This window comes from Lepidothrix coronata, unplaced genomic scaffold (genome assembly GCF_001604755.1).
Source record: "Lepidothrix coronata isolate B3197 unplaced genomic scaffold, Lepidothrix_coronata-1.0 Scaffold58, whole genome shotgun sequence".
NCBI classification, from domain to species: domain Eukaryota; kingdom Metazoa; phylum Chordata; class Aves; order Passeriformes; family Pipridae; genus Lepidothrix; species Lepidothrix coronata.
In genome coordinates, this window is record NW_016690238.1 from 734,932 (window position 1) to 760,238 (window position 25,307).

Below are 25,307 nucleotides of genomic sequence, written 5' to 3' on the forward strand. Positions count from 1 at the left end.
AAGAGATCCTGCTGAGTTGGACTCGATGGTCCTTGTGGGGCCCTTCCAACTCAGGATATTCTCTGAGGAAAAATCAAGATGACACTGGTTTTAGTCACACACTTCCACAGCCAAGAGGAACATTCCCTGGAGTGTGGGTCTACTCACTACAGTGAGATCCAGAGTGATACTGAAACACAAGAGCCAGATTATTTCATCAATTCCTCAATTATTCCACCCAACCAACCCAACCTTGGAGCGAATCTGGAACAGCAACCCCCCTCTGACATTCAGCTTTAAACATTTTTGACCCAAACAAAACCACGGGATGAAGGGCTCTTGTAACCAGCATAAACAATCCCCCTAATATTTTGTTTAAAAAGAGCCTGCCTAAAATAAATCACTGTCTCTGTGCAGGGCATCGCTCGACACGGAGACTCCGAAAATCAGCAGAAAGCAAAAGCAAAAGCAAAGCTAAGCTCATCCCTTTTGTGTGCCTTAGGAACTAAATCGATGCACTGATCAATTCCGGGTAAGAATAATTCCAAAGGGGGATTTATGAGACAGCTCCAGGTCCCTAAAGGCTTCAAACATCTCAGCTGGTTGAGAGGTTTGCCCATCTCCCCTCATGGCTAATGTGAGGGATGGTGCAGCAAGGTGGGGGGATGGATACTTGGGTATGGGCAGCAATAATGATCAGTTCATAAAAAACCCCATTAATATTACATTTGAGCAGCCATTTATACATTTGAGTTTGCTCAGGAGGGTTTCTGAGCATCCCTCCACTGCTGCCTCCCCAGCGCAGGCGGCGCCGCACGCTCCTCTAGGAAAGCGAGGCAGGAAAACCCAAAGCCTGTTTTGCATGGAAAAAAATGCCCTTTAACACTCACATATTGAAGACCACAACCCATCTGGGGTCACTACCACAAAAAATGCAGCTTAGGAGGTGGGTTTAGACCCCAGTCCCTGAGCACAGCCTCGGTTAATGAGAAGAGGACTTAACAAGCACAGCTGGAAAGTGAGTGAGCACCAAAACGACTTAGAGCCCTAATGAGGATTAAATACCTGGGGAGTTTATTAACTCTGACAACCCTTATCCCATCTCCCAGCATTATGCAAATCTGGGCACAGCCACAACAATGTGCTGAGTGACTCTGTCGGGCAACATGACCAAACTTCAACACTTTTTGGTCAGTGCAAGGCTGTTAAATCCCAGTTGTTCAGCAGGGGACAATGTAGATGTGGGAGCAAGGTCAGTGCACCCACTCCAGATTTTCTACAAGCTACGAGTACTTGAGAAGGGAATGTTTGAGACTGGAAAATTCCTTGGATCTAGAAGAGAAGATTTGTTAGAAGACAGCCTGACCTGTTGCCTTGTTTTAGCCCAGCAGACGACTTGGCACTTTGCTGTCAACTCCAAAAGATTTGTTGGCCTTTTCTTCCTCCAGTTTTCCAGCATTTTCCCTGGAGACTGTGGGTGTGTGTACCTCACGAGGGATGTTATCCACATTACTTGTTCACACTGGGTAAACCCATCACCAGCATCTCCCTACAAACGCAAAAACTCCCACCCATCCCAAAAAATCTGGCTTTACAAGCAACTCTCCGTGTGATTTTCCCAAGGAGAACCTGCAATAGCTTCAAAAATTCAGCTGTTAAACAGGAATGACCTCGATACAGCCATAGGAACCACCTATGGATTCTTTCTCTCCCGATGACCCAGCAGCTCTTCCAGAATGAAGCCACGTGTGCGGGTGTTTCCTGCCCTCCAGGAGGAAGACAAGCAACAATTCCCCCTTCAGACCCCTATCAACACACACCTCACAACTCCAGTGATTCCAGGCTGGTCAGAAACGTTTCTTTCCAGGTATGGAGTTTGCAAGACTTGGTGCAAAACACAAAGACACGAGCAGTTCAGTGATTTAAGTAAAGTCAGGCACCACAAAATACCTTTTCTGCTTCTGTGGAGCAGAAACAGAGATTACTCTTCCCTCCAGGAAATCACATCTGAGCACAGGAAGAGACGAAATATCCCCTTTTCCTTTAGGGCCTTTGATGGGCTTCCCAGAATTTCTATACAAGGATGAAAGGTGCTTCCAATGAAATATTCAGGAAGAAAAAAGCAGCACCAGAATTCTTACTCTTCAGGAAATCCCTCCAAAACCCCAGCCTGGATATGGATTTTTAGTGGCTCTCTGGGAGCCTTATTTGTTTGCTTTCCTTTTAACACATGAAATACATTTTTAATGCGTTCCCCCAGGAATCAATTGGCATTTCTGCTCCCAGGGATTTGGCACCAAATCCCAGGAACCTGTGGATACCCTACCACAGAAATAATTTAGCGAGTTATCCTCATACACAGGGTTTGATTTTCCTTATCATTTGATGGCTGCTTTAAAATCCTTACCAGCCATTCCCATTTTTCCCCCCATTTAATCTTGAAGGTGAAATTTAGCTTCATAATTACATCTGTACTTACTGGAACACAAATGCCTCATTCCAAGATGACTCAGAGGACAAAACCACATTTTAATACCTACTGAATTTTGCCATGGTATTTACCTAAGATTTTCAGCTGAAAATCTCCCTCCTTCCATCACTTCTGTGGGTTTAAGTGCTATATTTAATTTCCAAATAGGGGAAAAATCAGGAAAAAAAGTGTATTTGTTTTCTTCTTTGCCTCAAACTGTCTATTCACCAAAAATTATGCTGCATGTAGGAGTAAAAAATGAAAGAAATCAGTTCTTATTCTAAAAAAACCCACATTTATGTCTTTTTTTTTTTTTAAATATAGGTATTAGCAATGCTTGGCAAGTGTGAAGAGGAATTATCTGAGATTAGAACAAGCAAAACCAAGAGCAATTCAAGCTGTTGGATCTCCTAAAGGGATCTAATGACCAGGAAGAGAAGCCAACCCCCTGCTCCCAGTAAGCCTTGGACGTGCAGTCAATGGGAAACAGTCCACCAAGGCATGTTGGTGATAATGATCATCATTAATTAAGTGATTAAATAAAGCAGACTAAAAATACACTTTGATTTGAGTAGAGTTTAGGGGTGCCAGATACTACTGAAGGGCTCGTGTCAGAGGAGTGGTGACCACATGGACTAAAATACTACAAAAATCCCATTTTTCTCTCTGACACTGTTATTGCTCCACAAGGGCTGGAAAAAAACACATATGGAAGGTGGTTCCAGCTTGGCTTTGTAGTTGTAGGGAGAGGAACAGTGCTGAGGGTGGTTTGTTGGGACTGTCACTGCTGTTCTGAGATGGAGCAGCGTCTAAGGAAGGGAGAGACACTGTGAGAGCTAAATTAGGGAAGGAGCAGAAAATGAGGGGGGTGGTGAGGAAGGAGAGTAGCACCACAAACAAAACCTGCCACCACATCTACGGCTCATCACCAAAGCTGAGAGAACACTTCTGGGTTGGAAAAAAAAGAGACAAAAACCACTAAGTGGCTTGAATTAGGCAAGGTCTAAATCTATCTTCTGGTCCTAATGCAGGTTTTAGTGCCTCACTTACAGAATCAGAGGGGTTTGGGTGGGAAGGGACACTACAGTTCATCCAGTTCCACCCCCTGACATGGGCAGGGACACCTTCCACTAGCCCAGGTTGCTCCAAGCCCCGTCCAATCTGGCCTCAAACACTTCCAGGGATGGGGCAGCCACAGCTTCTCTGGGCAACCTGGGCCAGGGCCTCCCCACCCTCACAGCCAACAATTCCTTCCCAGTATCCCATCTAACCCTGCCCTCTGGCAGTGGGAAGCCATTCCCCCTTGCCCACGCTGTGGGATCAGCCCAGGGCATGGCTGGTTTCGGGGCTGTGAGCGCCCATGGATGGATCACGGTGAGTTTTTCATCAGCCAAAACTGATCTCTCACCAGGTTCCTTCCATCAAGTGGGTCCCAAGCCCCCCCCACACGTGGGCACATGGAGCACTGTGGGTTCATGGAGCACTGTGGGTTCCTGCTCTCCCACTCCCTTCCCACTTGTACCTGAACACGTCGCACGTTTGGTTTGATCCACAGCAATGGATTGAGCGGCTTTCGTGGTTCCCCTCTGGCTCATGGGACATGGGCTGAGACAAGCAGGATTAGGGTTTGTTTTTTTTTCAAACAGAGGCTTAACACCCAGAGGAAAGTGCTCTTGCAGGATATCAGACTCTGGCTTAATCCCTGTCTTGGCATCCAGGAGTGTTATGTCATGCTCGGGCTGGAGAAGGGTGATGTCATTTTCCACACTCGTATTTTATCTTCACATCATGTTCAAAGCCTGTCATTCCCCTGGGTGCTTTCCCTAAGAGAGCTCCAACCCTTAACACACCACGTTGACTTCAGCCTGCAAAAAGGTTCTTTAATGATTTTTCCTCCTCCCGATTAAAGGAGGAGGAAAAGTAGCTTTAAAAGCATCAGTGAAATAAGAGGAGTGAAAGATGCAGGTTTTAATTTCTAACAGCAAAAAAAAAAAAAAAAAAGGAAAAGTTCATTTAAAAACAGTACAAACTTTCCTGCAAAGGCTTATTTTTATGCTTTACTTCTATAAACGTACCTGTAAACTCTAGATTTTAAAAACCAACGAAACTCCAAAGCCCTGCACTATCCTTGGCTCCTGCCACATCCTGGCACAAACCTTCCCCTCTCCCCCTGGACCTGGGAGGCAGCGAGGGTGTCCTGCCAACAGATTTCATCCAAGAGATGCAAGTGGCGATGATGTTTTCCAGAACTTATGCGTGGATTTTCCAATGAGAAAAAATAGCCTGGAATGTCACTCCCATATGATGCTGCGTCGTGCCCCAACACGACACCGAAACATGGATTTTGTCACTACATCAGTTACAAAGTTCCCAGATTCACAGGGGGGTTTTGGTACCAGTTTCCAACCTCAGGTATCAAACACCTTCTCGTGCTCTCCCTTCTCCAGCACCCACTTCCCAGTGCCTTCCGTGACCACCTGCCTTGGACCCATTTCCCGGTCTCTTTATAATCACCTGCTTGGACAAAGGTCCCTCTCCATTACTCAGAGGTACTTTCAGGGGATTTCCCAAACCCTGCCAACACCCTTCCCAAAAAATCCCAACAGGAGAAGTCAAATCAATGCATTTATCCAGAGTGACAACCTTCCTGCGTCAATATATCCCCAGGCTGACAACTCAGTCCTTCAGAGCTACTTGTTTACCTGCTACCATAGAAAAAATAAACCACTAATCACTAATTATAAAAAAAAATAATTATTTAAAAAATATAATTAAAACCATTTTGAATATTTTCACCATGGGCCAGTGTGTCCATCCTGCTGGCCATGGGGTGGGCAGGGGAGGAGGGAGGTTCTTCCCCTTTGCCCCCTCAGGTGAGACCCCACCTGCAAAGCTGCTTCCAGCTCCGGGGTCCAACAGTACAAGGATGTGGAGCTGCTGGAGCGAGTCCAGAGGAGGCCACGGAGCTGCTCCAAGGGCTGGAGCCCCTCTGCTCTGGAGCCAGGTTGGGAGAGCTGGGGGTGTTCACCTGGAGAAGAGAAGGCTCCAGAAGACCTTCCAGAGCCTAAAGGGGTTCCAAGAGAGCCAGAGAGGGACTTGGGACAAGGGATGGAGGGACAGGCCAAGGGGCAATGGCTTCCCGCTGCCAGAGGAGATCCCACTGCCAGTTAGATGGGATACTGGGAAGGAACTGTTTGCTGTGAGGGTGGGGAGGCCCTGGCACAGGTTGCCCAGAGAAGCTGTGGCTGCCCCATCCCTAGAAGTGTCCAAGGCCAGGTTGGACAAGGCTTGGAGCAACCTGGTCTGGTGGAAGGTGTCCCTGCCCATAGCAGGGGGTGGAATTAGATTTCTTGAAGGTCCTTTCCAACCCAAACCACGCTGTGATTCCACGATCCTCACACTATTTCACATACAATCCTAATGAAATGGCTCGTGTCATTCCTGTGCTAATACGATTCCCGAGGAATAACATGGGAAGTGTCAGTGTGCTCCTGCAACTGCCCTCTCCTAACTCATTCTCTTGTCATTACATGGATGGAAATCAGGAAAATAAAGTGAAAAACCTCAAGGAGAACATCTTATGTGGGTATGTTGAAGACACACCTGTTGTGTCTCACTGGTGGCAGGGCAGGTTTGGAAAAGGACAGATGGGAGACCCCAGCCCCAACCCCATCCCATCCCAGAGCAGAGCATGCTAGTTATGGTTAGAGCTGATTTGAAGTCTCTAACCTTGTCCTACTGCAGCTGACTGTCTGTGATCTGCTGTGGTTACGCTTCTCACAACCAGCCCCCAAGTCACAGCTAAGAGCAAAGGGAACCAACACAAATCTCATTAGCAATTTTCCCCAACTCTCAACAGCAGTCACATGGCTCCAGACATCATCCTCCTAAAAAGATTTCAGTCACAGCCCTTGGATTTGGGCACTGTGGTTAGAAAATAGCATCTGTGACAGATCAAAAGAGAAAAGGAAAGGAAAAAACCACTCTCTCTTCCAGAAAACAAGGCTGTGGTTCTCCCTGTGGAGGAGAGGATGAGAGAAGAGACATGGGGATGACCCCCACTGAAAGGGACTTTTAGAGCAATCACAGAGCTGCAGAAGTTCAGAGCCAGCAGGCAGCCAAATTGGAAGGGTCCAAGGCAACAAAAAGGAGTTTTCCTCCACCTTTGTCCATCCAGAGCCTGTTGTATCAACAGCACGAACTGAGCTCCCATCCAGGTCATGTTTTCACAGGGAACGCGGGACATAAATCAGTTAATAAGTTACTTAGTAGCAGGAGAAGTTGTTGTGTGACCTGATGTGAGGAGGAACCTGGAGGCCACCTCCAGAGCAATTTGCTCAGTACTTCACAGGCACAACACACCCCCAGCCCCACCGAGGCGTCGGAGGCACCACCAAAAATAGCACCCGAGCTTCTGTAAGCGAAGTCCCGCCTTTCTACTGGCCCTTCCCAAGCAGAGGGACATCATAGAAAAACTTGTTATGCCAGTGCATCAGCATCATCAGTACAGGCTACTTTTACTTTTTTTTTTTTTTGGCAAACTTCCTCAGAGGGGAATTATTTCTCCTCACACCTCAGCTGCCACTGCTGGAAAGGCAAAGGCTGTGCAGCACACCCTGCACAGCCACGGAGCTCCTACACCTCCTCCTCCTTCAGCCACTGACAAACAGCCTCAGGCTGAGAAAAAAAAAAAATCAACCTAAACTTAATCAGGTTGGGACTGTACACAAAAAAACCCATATTCCAAGCAACTGTACCAAAATGACATCCCACGTGGGAAGAGCTGACTCAGTAACCCAGGAGTGGTTGGTTTTCATTCCTCGAAAACTTTTCGCATGATCTTAGAAATTTCAGTAACTAAAAGGACTCGGCGAAATTAAAGAGCCTTTTCAGTAATCAGATGTAATTAAAAGAATCCTTTAAAGGGCTGAGAATGGATTTGAGGATGGGAAGGCAGCTGGAGCAGGAGGCTGGTTCCAGGCAGAGTAGGCCATGGAAAGTCACCATTTCCCTTCCTGAAGTCCTGATTTTGGACTTTGTTCAGGAATCCTGAAATCCCAATGTCTTCCTTGTTTTTCCAGGCGTTAGTGCCAAATAAATAGCAGGAACACCCAGGATTTTCCATGGTGGCACAGGGCATCTGACTGACTGGAAGAGCTTTGGTATATGAGGATGTGGCTGCCCAATTCCTGGAAGTGTCCAAGGCCAGGTTGGACGGGGCTTGGAGCAACCTGGGCTAGTGGAAGGTGTCCTCGCCCATGGCAGGGGTTGGAAGGAGATTGGTAAGGTCCCTTCCAACCCAAACCACTCTGAGATTCTATGAAGATCAGCACGTTTGGGAGATCCTCAGAAACAAACTCTTACACCAGATTCCAGATCACCTCCCACACTCCACTTTGCGGGAATGTCAGGGCAGAGAATCATATAATAAAGTGAAAACAGGATAAAAAAAAACCACCCACGTTGATGAACTCAGTCTTCCTAAAAAAGAAAAGATGCTGCATCCCATGCAGGAATTCCCTGCAGCAATGCATACAGGACACCAGTGACAAAACCACTACTCATCTCATCCCTATTGCGTCACCAGGCACAGGGAAAAATGAGAAACTTCATCCCACAAAAAGGTTTCTTTTGAAGTTCTACCCTCTCAGGTTATCCTGAGACGCTTGTTTGCCTCTTCAAAGCTTTGTGAGGTTTCAGTTTTATTCCCTGACTATTTTTCTGTTAATTCTGAACACACTCATCAACAGCAGCTCTTCAAAGGGATCCTGCTGAGCTCCTCACATAATAACCCGTGGTGACAATGAGTCTCCCAAGCTAATGGGCTTTGGGATAAGTAGGTGCTTCCAGCAGTTTTGCTACTTTCTATTCCATTAAGTGTCCTCGTGCTTCAGGACTGACAATTTTCATCCCACTTTCTTCACGCTATTAATTATTTTGTCTCGTTCCCACTTTTTCTCCTCTAATATTTTCAGGCTTGGGATTAGTTGCAACTGTGATCTCTCCCTTTGTTGTTTTTTTTTAACATCTTTAGGTAATGTTATGCCATTTGGCCCTGGAACTCCATTCCTTTTCCCTTATAATGGTCTGAAAAGGCAACAGACAGTCCCACTACAAGGACGTAAGAGAATGAAACATCAGCTCTTTGCTGTAATGAAATACTTTTTTCCTTTCATTATGCTCTGCTCTGCTTGGCTTCTCTATCTTGTGTCTCTGCCAATTAACTGTTAATGTGCTGAAAATTAAATGCTCACGTTGAAAATTCAATGTTCTCCCTGATCTGAAGCCCCAAACGCCCCAAATAACCATCCTGTGGTGGTTATTCCTGGATGTTTCCCTAGGAAAAACTCATCCAACGTAAAGAAGGTCAGGGTGAAGGAACATTTGGTGACACGAAAAAATAGCATTGAATGGTTTTGTGGCACCAGAAGAGACAGATGTGCCTGTCCCACTGCTCCTGGGCAAAGGTTCTCTCCTCTCCCCTTCTCCCAAAGGACACAAACCCAACTCTTCTCCCATTCCAAGAACTTTCTCTGGGTCAGCTGAGCCAGCACAGACCCAGGGACAATGAGCATGAGAGGATGAAAGGACAAGGAAAGCAAAGGCTGGCAGGAGACCGGGACTGTCTCCTACTGCCCCACTAAAAACATGGATTAATGCTTGTCACCCCCTGTTTGTTTCTGCACATCCCAGATTTTCAGGAGCCAGAATATTTGAGTTTGCAAATCTCACCTGAACTGCACCAGCTTTCCTACCTAATCACAGGGTGATTCCACATGGACCTACAGCTGCACCTGCTCATGCAGAATAAAAAGCCTTGCACAGATTCAATGGCAGTTTGGGTGCTCTGCTCACAGAACAGCTCGATGGTCCTTCCATGGCTACGTGACACCTGCACAGAGAACCAGCTGCTAAAGAGCTTCCAGCCACCCAAACAGAGACATGATCCCAGGATCCCAGCTCGGTTTGGGCTGGAAGGGACTTTCAAGATCATCTAACTTTCCCCCCTGCCATGGGCAGGGACACCTTCCACCAGATCAGGTTGCTCCAAGTCCCATTCAACCTGGCCTTGGACACTTTCAGAGGTGAGACAGCCACAGCTCCTCTGGCCAACCTGGGCCAGAGCCTCATCCACTCATAGCCAACAATTCCTTCCCAATATCCCATCTAACCCTGCCCTCTGGCAGTGGGAAGCCATTCCCCCTTGGCCTGTCCCTCCAGGCCCTTGTCCAAAGTCCCTCTCCAGCTCTCTTGGAGCCCCTTTAGGCTCTGGAAGGAACTCTCAGGTCTCCCTGGAGCTTCTCTTCTCCAGGTGAACACCCCCAGCTCTCCCAGCCTGTCTCCACAGCAGAGGGGTTCCAGCCCTTGGAGCAGCTCCGTGGCCTCCTCTGGACTCGCTCCAGCAGCTCCACCTCCTTCTTGTGCTGTTGGACCCCAGAGCTGGAGGCAGCTCTGCAGGTGGAGTCTCACCTGAGGGGGCAGAGTCCCACCCTCACCTGCTGCCCACGCTGTGGGATCAGCACAGGAGACACGGGGGGGTTTCAGGGCTGCTGCCCAACATCTGCTCCACAACATCTGCTTCTAACTGGACACACAACTTAGTCCCTTAGGTTCCTTTGGGATTTGGGATACCCATTTTCCACTTACACTTACGAGCAAACAGTAAGTTAAATACAAGGCTTGTTTATAGTGACACTCATCACATCAAACAACCAGCTCCCAACAGCTTTCCAAAATTAAAGGAATGGAAGAATCAGGTCAGTTGTTGCCCAAGAAGTTGTCTCACATCCTTTATTTCCCTTCTGTTGTGTAATTTCCCATCAGATTTCTGCTGGAAGTGTGAATTAATTCGTTAACTAACCCTTAGGGAAAAAATGTCCTTGATCACAAACGGCTGAAAATTATAAGGATCTGTCAAAATAAAGCATTTTAACAATAAAATACCAACAGAGTTATATTGAAAACATAATGGAAACAACCTTCTTTTTTCTGGAGGAATGTAAAAAAGAGGGTTCACTAACAGATGTATTTACTTTGATAACAAGTTTTTCCTCATCAGATGAAGAACATGGAAAAAAAATGCAGAAACTGGTGAAAAACAGAGAAGTAGGTGATGGACACCAGGCTGATAAAGGGAACAGATGGGATGGAAACAGGGTGGGGATGGCTGAGGAGCTTGGACATGGGGCTCATCTCTGGCATGATGGAAAAGGGGGAATGGAACCACCAAGCAAGACTGGATTTGAGAGAGGTAAATGACTGTGAGTCAAGGCATAAACTCCTGGCCTTGGAGCCCTTCAGCAGAGATGGAAAAAAACTGAATTCTTTGAATTATATAGAAGCAGGAAGACAGACATGGCCCAGGAGGGTAGTTCCTCACATAGAGTAACAAGGTGCTCAGATTACAAGTAGGATCAAGAGAAAGATTTTTAACAACCCCCAAGGTCTCCACCAAGATTTGATCTAATGCTCTGCTCCCCTGTTGGTCGCATGTTTCCTACCAACCATCAGGCAAGGCACTTGATATTTATTTGGATTTTTCCTTTTGAATACTTGAATTGTGGTTTATGAAACTTTTCCACCTCTGTAGGAGAACTGAAAAGTAATAACACATGAAAAAAAAGCCCAGAGTCTGGAGTTGGGGGGCACTTGGAGAAGGACAACAGCAACCCAGAGCAGGCATTATTTACTGCCGTTAAAATCCCATTTTTCCCAATTTCACCAACGTGCCTGCTATATTTTACCTTATTAGGGACAATGTGACAGTGGCTGCAGAGATGCCCCGTGTTTAGGACAGATCTTAATCCAAACAGCCCAGTCAACCCTCATACCACTGATGGCTTTACTGCTTCCACAGCCTTTTCCAAAGGTCCTTCCCACTGCATTTGATTTGCTAAATAAGTGGACCTGTCCAGCTCGCTGTTCCCAAACACTCCACTGTGATTTCTCTGGAAACCCATGGACTGCTCCTGGCTCCATTAATCCACCATCTCACTCCTGATAAAGACACTGGCAGCTGTTTTGGACACTGACCCAAGCCCTGAGAACACAAGTGCCGCCTTTCATGTCCGTGCAGCCTTTTCCCTGACTTTATCGACAGCCTAAAGCTCCTCAACCTTCGTGCCCGCCCAAACTGCGCCGGCATCTCAAACACTGCATCAAAACCCCATCCAGCTGCTATAAAAGGGAAAATGAATGGTTGCAGGAGCAGCTCTGGGGCAGATGAGCCAGCGTGGCTCAGGAGATAAGAGGCAGCTGCCAGAGGTAAAGAGAAGCATTATTTATGGATGTGCTGCCCTTGCTCATTGGAATTTCGGAGGCACTGGAGATGCAGCTGGAGAGCTACAATCAAACCCATGTTTGCCATCAGTGCCACAGCCTGGAGAGGCTGTAGCTACAAAGGAGTGTTGCTTCCCTTCAGAAGCAGGACTCTCCTTGGCTGCATTCTCCTTCATTTCTGAAATTGCAGCAGCGACACAGGAGTGTCCTCGAACATTAACACCATGGTGACACACCACCTCTTAATGATTTACTGATGATTTAGAAAACCTGTTGGCACATTACCCTTTGCAGGGTCTTCCTGAAGAACCACATGCTCCTTCTATAATCCTGGGAATATCCCAAGGATGGGCACTGACTACCCAGCAAGAAGCAATAGATGGCACCCTGAAATGGGAGTTCAGTTCACAACCATTTATCTGCTCCTCCCTATGGCCCTGCTCGAGCAGGTGCTGCTGCCACACACCCCGTACCTTCCTGGGTGGGATGAAGTAAAATGAAACCTTAGTTGTGCTGGGGAGAACTTGCTCAGCTGAACACGATGGCAAGTGCTGGCACACAGGAGGCACTGGTTTTGCTTTCTTGGAGTTCTGACTTTTTCTGGACTTCAACTGAACATTTGAACCTGTTAATCTGATTTAGATGATACATTCACAGGCTGGTTTGGGTTGAATCATCTCATTCCACCCCTTGCCATGGGCAGGGACACCTTCCACTAGCCCAGGTTGCTCCAAGCCCCATTCAACCTGGCCTTCAATATTCCCAGGAGCCACAGCTCCTCTGGACAACCTGTGTCAGGACTCCCCACCCTCACAGCCAACAATTCCTTCCCAATATCCCATCTAACCCTGCCCTCCAACAGTGGAAAGCCATTCCCCTTCTGCTGTCACTATAGGCCCTTGTAAAAAGTCCCTCTCCAGCCTTCCTGTAGGCCTCCTTTAGGCACTGGAATCCACTCCTTGGATCACCCAGCAGAACAGTTTTATGCAGGCCAGGCTCAGAAAGTCTTGACTTATTAACAGAAACACAGAGTTGACAAAGTCAATATTTCTGCAGAACTCAAAACCAGCACATTAGTCCTGGAGGCAAAGCCCAACATGACTCCTGGGGCAAAGCCATCAAGAAAAGTCATAAGTGAAGAAGAACAATATCAATACACAGACAGGAGATGGTGGCAATTGCAGCTTTCTGCACAGTGCAGGCTTCAGGCTGCTGGGATAAAAAAAGGCTCTGGGGAAACGTTACAGCACCTTCCAGTACCCTAAAGGAGCTCCAAGAGAGCTGGAGAGGGACTGTGGACAAGGGCCTGGAGGGACAGCACAAGCAGGGATGGCTTTAAGCTGAAAGAAGGCACATTTAGTTTGGATATTGGGAAGAAATCCTTCCCTGTAAGAGTGGTGAGGAAGAGGTTGCCCAGAGAAGCTGCGGCTGCCCCATCCCTGCAAGTGTTCAAGGCCAGGCTGGATGGGGCTTGGAGCAACCTGGGATAGTGGAAAGTGTCCCAGCCCATGGCAGGGGGTAGAACTGGATAAGCTTTAAGGTCCCTTCCAACCCAAACCAGTCTGAGATTCTCAGAGATCTGTCTGCAAGTGGTTCCCCACAAGGACACTTTGCAGTACCTTTTACCCAGGCACCAAAACGTGCCAGAATAAAACATTTAGTTTTACCTAAATACTGCAAAGATGAGCAGAACAAACCCAGGAGAAGAGTCTGGTGTCAATTCACAACTGCCAGGAAGGAGAACGTTTCAAATGAGTTGCCAAGTACTCAAACCACTGTTTCCAGAAAAAAAAAAAAAAGCCCCAAACCACAGGCCCCTGTTTCAATCAGAGCACAACAAGACAGCGAGGAGCAGCCAGCCAGGAATGTGACATCACTGCAAACCCCACAGAGGAGCCTCTCTGGGTGCCTGGGGACTACGGCTCTGGAAAGGGGAAGATTACAGTAAAAGTCCAATCTCAGCTTTGACCCTCCAAAACCCTGAAGGAAAGGATTCCTCCAGGCCAACCACGTCTCCTCTGCCCATTCAACACTACCAAGAAGGGGGTGACAATTGTGACAGGAGGACCCTGAGGGTGGAAATGACTCAGGGGCCAGGCTGGGATCATGGAATGACCACACTCACATTAACCATTCCACGGGAAGCATTTCTACTTGGACATGTTGTCCACGTGCATTCCAATCCTGAGGAAAGGGGTCAGCAAACCTCAGCCCCTGTGCCCAGCACAGAACGTGAAACACTCTGGTGTGGAGCAGATGCACGGAGGAATCTCATCAAAGCTCAAAACCCATCTCAAACCCAAGGCTTCAAGGCTTTTTACATGGAATCTCAGGCTGGTGTGAGTTAGGAGGGACCTTAAAGCTCATCTCATTCCACCCCCTGCTATGGGCAGGGNAATTCCCTGCAGCAATGCATACAGGACACCAGTGACAAAACCACTACTCATCTCATCCCTATTGCGTCACCAGGCACAGGGAAAAATGAGAAACTTCATCCCACAAAAAGGTTTCTTTTGAAGTTCTACCCTCTCAGGTTATCCTGAGACGCTTGTTTGCCTCTTCAAAGCTTTGTGAGGTTTCAGTTTTATTCCCTGACTATTTTTCTGTTAATTCTGAACACACTCATCAACAGCAGCTCTTCAAAGGGATCCTGCTGAGCTCCTCACATAATAACCCGTGGTGACAATGAGTCTCCCAAGCTAATGGGCTTTGGGATAAGTAGGTGCTTCCAGCAGTTTTGCTACTTTCTATTCCATTAAGTGTCCTCGTGCTTCAGGACTGACAATTTTCATCCCACTTTCTTCACGCTATTAATTATTTTGTCTCGTTCCCACTTTTTCTCCTCTAATATTTTCAGGCTTGGGATTAGTTGCAACTGTGATCTCTCCCTTTGTTGTTTTTTTTTAACATCTTTAGGTAATGTTATGCCATTTGGCCCTGGAACTCCATTCCTTTTCCCTTATAATGGTCTGAAAAGGCAACAGACAGTCCCACTACAAGGACGTAAGAGAATGAAACATCAGCTCTTTGCTGTAATGAAATACTTTTTTCCTTTCATTATGCTCTGCTCTGCTTGGCTTCTCTATCTTGTGTCTCTGCCAATTAACTGTTAATGTGCTGAAAATTAAATGCTCACGTTGAAAATTCAATGTTCTCCCTGATCTGAAGCCCCAAACGCCCCAAATAACCATCCTGTGGTGGTTATTCCTGGATGTTTCCCTAGGAAAAACTCATCCAACGTAAAGAAGGTCAGGGTGAAGGAACATTTGGTGACACGAAAAAATAGCATTGAATGGTTTTGTGGCACCAGAAGAGACAGATGTGCCTGTCCCACTGCTCCTGGGCAAAGGTTCTCTCCTCTCCCCTTCTCCCAAAGGACACAAACCCAACTCTTCTCCCATTCCAAGAACTTTCTCTGGGTCAGCTGAGCCAGCACAGACCCAGGGACAATGAGCATGAGAGGATGAAAGGACAAGGAAAGCAAAGGCTGGCAGGAGACCGGGACTGTCTCCTACTGCCCCACTAAAAACATGGATTAATGCTTGTCACCCCCTGTTTGTTTCTGCACATCCCAGATTTTCAGGAGCCAGAATATTTGAGTTTGCAAATCTCACCTGAACTGCACCAGCTTTCCTACCTAATCACAGGGTGATTCCACATGGACCTACAGCTGCACCTGCTCATGCAGAATAAAAAGCCTTGCACAGATTCAATGGCAGTTTGGGTGCTCTGCTCACAGAACAGCTCGATGGTCCTTCCATGGCTACGTGACACCTGCACAGAGAACCAGCTGCTAAAGAGCTTCCAGCCACCCAAACAGAGACATGATCCCAGGATCCCAGCTCGGTTTGGGCTGGAAGGGACTTTCAAGATCATCTAACTTTCCCCCCTGCCATGGGCAGGGACACCTTCCACCAGATTGAGTTGCTCCAAGTCCCATCCAACCTGGCCTTCAACACTTTCAGAGGTGGGGCAGACACAGCTCCTCTGGACAACCTGGGCCAGGGCCTCATCCACTCACAGCCAACAATTCCTTCCCAATGTCCCATCTAACCCTGCCCTCTGGCAGTGGGAAGCCATTCCCCCTTGGCCTGTCCCTCCAGGCCCTTGTCCAAAGTCCCTCTCCAGCTCTCTTGGAGCCCCTTTAGGCTCTGGAAGGAACTCTCAGGTCTCCCTGGAGCTTCTCTTCTCCAGGTGAACACCCCCAGCTCTCCCAGCCTGTCTCCACAGCAGAGGGGTTCCAGCCCTTGGAGCAGCTCCGTGGCCTCCTCTGGACTCGCTCCAGCAGCTCCACCTCCTTCTTGTGCTGTTGGACCCCAGAGCTGGAGGCAGCTCTGCAGGTGGAGTCTCACCTGAGGGGGCAGAGTCCCACCCTCACCTGCTGCCCACGCTGTGGGATCAGCACAGGAGACACGGGGGGGTTTCAGGGCTGCTGCCCAACATCTGCTCCACAACATCTGCTTCTAACTGGACACACAACTTAGTCCCTTAGGTTCCTTTGGGATTTGGGATACCCATTTTCCACTTACACTTACGAGCAAACAGTAAGTTAAATACAAGGCTTGTTTATAGTGACACTCATCACATCAAACAACCAGCTCCCAACAGCTTTCCAAAATTAAAGGAATGGAAGAATCAGGTCAGTTGTTGCCCAAGAAGTTGTCTCACATCCTTTATTTCCCTTCTGTTGTGTAATTTCCCATCAGATTTCTGCTGGAAGTGTGAATTAATTCGTTAACTAACCCTTAGGGAAAAAATGTCCTTGATCACAAACGGCTGAAAATTATAAGGATCTGTCAAAATAAAGCATTTTAACAATAAAATACCAACAGAGTTATATTGAAAACATAATGGAAACAACCTTCTTTTTTCTGGAGGAATGTAAAAAAGAGGGTTCACTAACAGATGTATTTACTTTGATAACAAGTTTTTCCTCATCAGATGAAGAACATGGAAAAAAAATGCAGAAACTGGTGAAAAACAGAGAAGTAGGTGATGGACACCAGGCTGATAAAGGGAACAGATGGGATGGAAACAGGGTGGGGATGGCTGAGGAGCTTGGACATGGGGCTCATCTCTGGCATGATGGAAAAGGGGGAATGGAACCACCAAGCAAGACTGGATTTGAGAGAGGTAAATGACTGTGAGTCAAGGCATAAACTCCTGGCCTTGGAGCCCTTCAGCAGAGATGGAAAAAAACTGAATTCTTTGAATTATATAGAAGCAGGAAGACAGACATGGCCCAGGAGGGTAGTTCCTCACATAGAGTAACAAGGTGCTCAGATTACAAGTAGGATCAAGAGAAAGATTTTTAACAACCCCCAAGGTCTCCACCAAGATTTGATCTAATGCTCTGCTCCCCTGTTGGTCGCATGTTTCCTACCAACCATCAGGCAAGGCACTTGATATTTATTTGGATTTTTCCTTTTGAATACTTGAATTGTGGTTTATGAAACTTTTCCACCTCTGTAGGAGAACTGAAAAGTAATAACACATGAAAAAAAAGCCCAGAGTCTGGAGTTGGGGGGCACTTGGAGAAGGACAACAGCAACCCAGAGCAGGCATTATTTACTGCCGTTAAAATCCCATTTTTCCCAATTTCACCAACGTGCCTGCTATATTTTACCTTATTAGGGACAATGTGACAGTGGCTGCAGAGATGCCCCGTGTTTAGGACAGATCTTAATCCAAACAGCCCAGTCAACCCTCATACCACTGATGGCTTTACTGCTTCCACAGCCTTTTCCAAAGGTCCTTCCCACTGCATTTGATTTGCTAAATAAGTGGACCTGTCCAGCTCGCTGTTCCCAAACACTCCACTGTGATTTCTCTGGAAACCCATGGACTGCTCCTGGCTCCATTAATCCACCATCTCACTCCTGATAAAGACACTGGCAGCTGTTTTGGACACTGACCCAAGCCCTGAGAACACAAGTGCCGCCTTTCATGTCCGTGCAGCCTTTTCCCTGACTTTATCGACAGCCTAAAGCTCCTCAACCTTCGTGCCCGCCCAAACTGCGCCGGCATCTCAAACACTGCATCAAAACCCCATCCAGCTGCTATAAAAGGGAAAATGAATGGTTGCAGGAGCAGCTCTGGGGCAGATGAGCCAGCGTGGCTCAGGAGATAAGAGGCAGCTGCCAGAGGTAAAGAGAAGCATTATTTATGGATGTGCTGCCCTTGCTCATTGGAATTTCGGAGGCACTGGAGATGCAGCTGGAGAGCTACAATCAAACCCATGTTTGCCATCAGTGCCACAGCCTGGAGAGGCTGTAGCTACAAAGGAGTGTTGCTTCCCTTCAGAAGCAGGACTCTCCTTGGCTGCATTCTCCTTCATTTCTGAAATTGCAGCAGCGACACAGGAGTGTCCTCTAACATTAACACCATGGTGACACACCACCTCTTAATGATTTACTGATGATTTAGAAAACCTGTTGGCACATTACCCTTTGCAGGGTCTTCCTGAAGAACCACATGCTCCTTCTATAATCCTGGGAATATCCCAAGGATGGGCACTGACTACCCAGCAAGAAGCAATAGATGGCACCCTGAAATGGGAGTTCAGTTCACAACCATTTATCTGCTCCTCCCTATGGCCCTGCTCGAGCAGGTGCTGCTGCCACACACCCCGTACCTTCCTGGGTGGGATGAAGTAAAATGAAACCTTAGTTGTGCTGGGGAGAACTTGCTCAGCTGAACACGATGGCAAGTGCTGGCACACAGGAGGCACTGGTTTTGCTTTCTTGGAGTTCTGACTTTTTCTGGACTTCAACTGAACATTTGAACCTGTTAATCTGATTTAGATGATACATTCACAGGCTGGTTTGGGTTGAATCATCTCATTCCACCCCTTGCCATGGGCAGGGACACCTTCCACTAGCCCAGGTTGCTCCAAGCCCCATTCAACCTGGCCTTCAATATTCCCAGGAGCCACAGCTCCTCTGGACAACCTGTGTCAGGACTCCCCACCCTCACAGCCAACAATTCCTTCCCAATATCCCATCTAACCCTGCCCTCCAACAGTGGAAAGCCATTCCCCTTCTGCTGTCACTATAGGCCCTTGTAAAAAGTCCCTCTCCAGCCTTCCTGTAGGCCTCCTTTAGGCACTGGAATCCACTCCTTGGATCACCCAGCAGAACAGTTTTATGCAGGCCAGGCTCAGAAAGTCTTGACTTATTAACAGAAACACAGAGTTGACAAAGTCAATATTTCTGCAGAACTCAAAACCAGCACATTAGTCCTGGAGGCAAAGCCCAACATGACTCCTGGGGCAAAGCCATCAAGAAAAGTCATAAGTGAAGAAGAACAATATCAATACACAGACAGGAGATGGTGGCAATTGCAGCTTTCTGCACAGTGCAGGCTTCAGGCTGCTGGGATAAAAAAAGGCTCTGGGGAAACGTTACAGCACCTTCCAGTACCCTAAAGGAGCTCCAAGAGAGCTGGAGAGGGACTGTGGACAAGGGCCTGGAGGGACAGCACAAGCAGGGATGGCTTTAAGCTGAAAGAAGGCACATTTAGTTTGGATATTGGGAAGAAATCCTTCCCTGTAAGAGTGGTGAGGAAGAGGTTGCCCAGAGAAGCTGCGGCTGCCCCATCCCTGCAAGTGTTCAAGGCCAGGCTGGATGGGGCTTGGAGCAACCTGGGATAGTGGAAGGTGTCCCTGCCCGTGGCAGGGGGTGGAACTGGATGAGCTTTAAGGTCCCTTCCAACCCAAACCAGTCTGAGATTCTCAGAGATCTGTCTGCAAGTGGTTCCCCACAAGGACACTTTGCAGTACCTTTTACCCAGGCACCAAAACGTGCCAGAATAAAACATTTAGTTTTACCTAAATACTGCAAAGATGAGCAGAACAAACCCAGGAGAAGAGTCTGGTGTCAATTCACAACTGCCAGGAAGGAGAACGTTTCAAATGAGTTGCCAAGTACTCAAACCACTGTTTCCAGAAAAAAAAAAAAAAGCCCCAAACCACAGGCCCCTGTTTCAATCAGAGCACAACAAGACAGCGAGGAGCAGCCAGCCAGGAATGTGACATCACTGCAAACCCCACAGAGGAGCCTCTCTGGGTGCCTGGGGACTACGGCTCTGGAAAGGGGAAGATTACAGTAAAAGTCCAATCTCAGCTTTGACCCTCCAAAACCCTGAAGGAAAGGATTCCTCCAGGCCAACCACGTCTCCTCTGCCCATTCAACACTACCAAGAAGGGGGTGACAATTGTGACAGCAGGACCCTGAGGGTGTAAATGACTCAGGGGCCAGGCTGGGATCATGGAATGACCACACTCACATTAACCATTCCACAGGAAGCATTTCTACTTGGACATGTCATCCACATGTATTCCAATCCTGAGGAAAGGGGTCAGCAAACCTCAGCCCCTGTGCCCAGCACAGAACGTGAAACACTCTGGTGTGGAGCAGATGCACGGAGGAATCTCATCAAAGCTCAAAACCCATCTCAAACCCAAGGCTTCAAGGCTTTTTACATGGAATCTCAGGCTGGTGTGAGTTAGGAGGGACCTTAAAGCTCATCTCATTCCACCCCCTGCTATGGGCAGGGACACCTTCCATTAGCCCAGGTTGCTCCAAGCCCTGTCCAACCTGGCCTTGGACACTTGCAGGGATGGGGCAGCCACCATCTCTCTACCACCTGAAGATCAGTAGATCCAACGGGCTCTTCTTGATGGTGTAAACAAGCAAGGACATGTCCAAGTGACACTTTTACAACCCTTTTTTTGAGAGCCACTGCAACACAGTCTTTTCCAGACAAACTCCCCTGAAATTTTCAGTGCATCAAGCTGTGAAAAAACCCTCCAGCATCTGCAAAATAAAGCAGCAGCTCGATACACCAGGAAAAGCAGCTGCCTATGAGGTACAGAGGTTGTGGTGGGACAGTCATGTCTGAAAACCCTCAAAACCACAATCCCTCCAGCCCTTTGAGCCAACTCTAAAGCTCTTTTGTTAAACACACAGGAAGAATAACCAGCCCATTGGTTGCCAACAGCCCAATGAGTCATGAGTGGGGATTATCAGACATCAATAGTCTTTGTAAAGTCCCAAAATGCCAAATGAATCCCACTCTTCCTTCCTGACTGAGACGGATCTGAATTTAAGTCCCCTCTCCTACTCCCTGAGCCAGAGGAAGACCAGGAAAGGCCTCTTATCATGGGGATGCTCCAGTCAGAGCAACTCAAATTCTGCTCTGTGGAGCATGAGCAGGTCAGTGGTGAACCTGCTCTAAAGTGAGGTCACTGGGGGCTAAAATGTGATCAGGATGCTGATGTTGGAAGGAGGTGAACACAAAGCAGGGGTGATGCCCATCTTTCAACACAATTCACAGCTTCTTACAGAATGATTTCATCACAGAGATTCCATCAACATTTCCCAAGGGAGTCTGGTGCTTCTCTGTCCTCCCCCACCACAACACACCCCGATCTTTCATTTCTTTGACTGGATACTGGTGACAAACCTCTCTAAGTGAACACATGAGATTTGTGAGCAGTGACATCACCAGCAACATTTTGGGAAGCAGCTGAGAAACTCATTTTCAGTCTCAAGAGGGTTCTTTGATCTCAACTGAAAGAGCAGCAAGGTAAGACTGTTTCCAGCTGTTTCAATCCAAAACAGCTGTTGGGCAGCAGGGGAGGGGGGATTCTGCCCCTCTGCCCCCTCAGGTGAGACCCCCCTGCAGAGCTGCCTCCAGCTCTGGGGAACAACAGCACAAGGAGGTGGAGCTGCTGGAGCGAGTCCAGAGGAGGCACCAAGATGATCAGAGGGATGGAGCAGCTCTGCCACGAGGAAAGGCTGAGAGAATTGGGATTGCTCAGCCTGGAGAAGAGAAGCCTCTGGGGCGACCTAATTGTGGCCTTCCAGTACCTGAAGGGAACTGACAGGATGGAGAGAGATTATTGACAATGGCCAGGGGGAACAGAACAAGGGGCAGTGGCTTCCCACTGCCAGAGGGCAGGGTTAGATGGGATACTGAGAAGGAATTGTTGGCTGTGAGGGTGGGGAGGCCCTGGCACAGGTTGCCCAGAGAAGCTGTGGCTGCCCCATCCCTGGAAGTTTGGACGGGGCTTGGAGCAAACTGGGATAGTGGAAGGTGTCCCTGCCCATGGCAGGGGGTGGAATGAGATCATCTTTAAGGTCCCTTCGAACCCAGGCCATTCTATGACTCTAAGTAACCTCCAGCAGTAGGGTAGTTATAAAGTTCTAAACTTTTCTAGCCATTTTTTTTTAAGTCTGTGCCCAAGATGCAGAAAAAAGGTAGGAACACCACATCCACTAAATATCCAAGCACAAAGACACTGCCAGAGCCTCTGTGTGCCCTTTGTTAGGGGAGATTCAAGCCTTGCACAAAGGCAACAATTAACTTTTAAAGATAAAAGCTGGTAACAGTTGCTGAGCTGAAACACACAATCTCAAAAGGGGAGAAGAGATACTTTTTTTCCCCTGTAAAAAGGAGACAAAATATCTCCAGCTGACCCCTGACAACACACCATGTGTTGAGTTCTTTGCAGCACACCAGGCTGCTCTCCCAGACACTACTCAAGATGTTGCAAATTCCTACATGAAGCTACAATAAGGGGGAAGGGAAGGACTGAGCATGGCGAGTGCTCAGTGTCCTTAAACTGGGGGATAGAAGAACAGGAGAGGTAAAACAGGGAGCTCAGCAGAACAGAACTTAGGTATTTTGGGGGTTGTAAAAGGAAAAAAGAGGTGTTTCTGTGAGTAATTCAAAATTCCTGAAAATCCCATTTTGATCACACATAAGACCCTCAAGTCTGGGAGCAGCTGGTGGAGCTGTGGCTGCTCCAAAGCCCCACAGAAGGACACAGGTTGTGAGGGGCCTGAGGGAAAGCTAATGGGAGTCTCCTATGGAGACCCCTGCTCCTGCCACACAGGAACCAGCACTAATGTAGGCTTTGGAACCCAGGGAAAATGTCCGGGGGGTCTTGGATCCCCCCTCTGCTGTGGGATGAATCGGTGCCACAGTCAAGGAATGACATGTGGAGATTAATCAGAGACACTCAGCAACACCCAACTGTGCTTTGGAGAACTCTTACACAGCCACAAGTCATTAAACCACTTCAACACATCAGAATAAAGTGCAAATCTTCCAGGAACGGCACAGAAGGGAAGCCAATCCTTTTCTAAATTCACCCCCATTAGCTTCTCCCACGTTATTTTGACCTAAATAAATAAAAGCTGAAAGAAACTCCGAGTGTACAACTTCAAGCACTGAAAATCATCCCCAGAGTTGCCTTTTTAAGAATAAACATCACGTACTGACCTCTGCTAGTTTGTATGGCAAGATCAGCTTCTCCCCCACTGTCACCGTCTTCCTGGTCACCAGGGCCTCAAACAGCATCTCTTCCTTCACCTAAAACAAAAATACTGATGTTAAGGATTGTTTCAGGAATCATTTATTTTAAAATTCAGGGTTTTTTTTTAAAAAGAGAACAGCGTTTCGAGTTAAAAAAAATCAAAATTCTGTGTAAAGGTTTTCAAATTCAAAATTTACAAATGGAATTAAAAACAAATAATGAAAACACTTGGCAGCCCTTGGCAGAGTTAAGGTCAATGGATAAGAACAAGGCAGCCATAGGGAGGAGCCAACTCAGCATTAGAAACCAGACATCACAGTGTCCAAAGAAACCTGATTTCCTGCATTTCCCATGGGTTTCCTTCTTTCCTTATGGATCCTCCCTCCCACACTTTTTGTTGGTAAAAAAGTTCACTTTCTAGCACTGTCAAGACGAAGTCACACAAATTATTCTCTAATCAGCCAAACAGTGTCATCAGTTTAAGAGATATCCAAGTGTATTCAGGGTTTTTTTTTGGTGCTTTTCAGCGTGGAGAGGAATTAGGAGGAAGAAACCTTTGGAAAAGCACTTGAGATTTACTCCCTAAAGCTCCCTGGTGAGGTGACAATCCCCAATCAGCTCTCACAGGAATTGGTTTGCAGAACAAAACTCAGTTGTGTGAACAGATGCTTCAGTCAACAGGTCAGTGGTGCCCACAAATGAAGTGGTACCTGCAATTTTTGGGAAAAGGCCTCTTTTCCAGCCAGTTTCCAACCCCTCTTATTTTGACACGCCCCGGAGGAGCTCAGCAGGTGCCCTCTCTGCCAGGATACATCAGTTAGACCTGAATATTTTGGGTCTTGACTGATCTTTGCTAAATTTCCATGACAAAAAAGAAATTGTTCTTCTGGGTGAAAATCTTGGAGCCCAGAACTCGTGGATATGGGTTGATACAGAGATGACGTTGCTTGAGAAGCTGCACAGAAGTCTCTCCTCCCTGAAGGACTCCATGCAGACCCCAGAGATGTTCAGAACATCTCTGGTGAAGGCCAAAATCCACATTCCTGAGGCCAACCAAGGCCACATTTTTATCACAGGGAAACAATTTATGAAAATGGGAAACTTCGTGGTTTAACAATTGGACTCAATGGGCTCAGAGGTCTTTTCCAACTGAAACAATTCTCTGATTGGATGTACTTTGACTTATTGGTTTAATCCAGGAATTGGGCCTCATAGACCCCACAGGACACATAGACCCCATAAGCCCCACAGACTCCATGGGCCCCATAAGCCACAATGCCCCATAGGCCCCACAGGCCTTATAGGCCCCCTGGGCTCCAGAGACCCCACAGACCTGACAGGCCACATATGCCCCATAGGCTTCAGAGCCTGAATTAGTATGAAGAGGAATTAGTGTGAAGAGGAAATGCAAAGGAGCCAGTGGAACTCCAGGAATCCCACGAACCATCACAACAGTGATGCTGTTCTGTACAAAAATCTATTTCTACCAAAAATACCGTCCTGGGACTCTCCCTGAGAAACTCCAGGGCATTCCTATAGAACTGACTTTTCCTGAAGCACCAACTAACAAGAACTTGTGGCTGTGGAAAGCAGAAGACCTCAAGCCACCTGTACATGATGTCACCCAGCAAGGTTTTTATGTCATTGGAAATCAACACCTTGAGGTCCATCTCATGAGTGCCCAGGACAACTCTGGAGCCCCCAGCTCCCACAGTCTGATTTGACCCTTTAAAATCAAGTGGGGAAAAACATAATCCCCTGGTTCATCCAGAAATCCATAGCAAGATTTCACATTTGTTTTCAGTTCCTCTGCATCCACCAAAATCTGTGATTTTTCAGTTTTCGTCTCTGAGGGCGAAGTGTGGACACTTTTCCAGCAGGTTGTGACCACAGGACCATCGGCTCCTCTCCCTCAACTGTGTAGCTTGGAGCAAGTGAGTCTCACACTATCCCTTATCCCACTTCAGGGCCGTGCAAACCCACAGCCGGCTCATCTTAATTATCCCAGGCACCAAGACAGAGGGCTGTCAGATGGTTCCTAATCAAAACAGTCCAATGAAATATCCCTAAACAACATAAATGCTTCCAAGTCCCAGATTTGTCAGCAAACACGGGGATTTTAAACAACTACCCACACCATACCTCAGAAGGAAGCCTGGTTTCCTTCTCAGCTTTCAGGACGGATGAGACCTGTGGATGTGGATCCTTCATCTCCTGGCCCGGAGGGATCGCATTGAACCACCCTCTCACAGAGAA

At 47.5% G+C, this 25,307-nt stretch overlaps 1 protein-coding gene across 6 annotated transcripts in view; it reads right to left on the bottom strand.

The window, feature by feature from the left end:
- The window catches only part of MYO9A (myosin IXA), a 146,096-nt gene that overhangs the window by 71,169 nt on the left and 49,620 nt on the right, over nucleotides 1–25,307 (bottom strand). For all 6 annotated transcript variants that reach the window (XM_017816970.1, XM_017816973.1, XM_017816975.1 and 3 more), the window contains one exon: nucleotides 23,018–23,107. In XM_017816970.1, coding sequence (XP_017672459.1) covers nucleotides 23,018–23,107 — 90 coding nt within the window. The remainder of the gene's footprint in view (nucleotides 1–23,017; nucleotides 23,108–25,307) is intronic.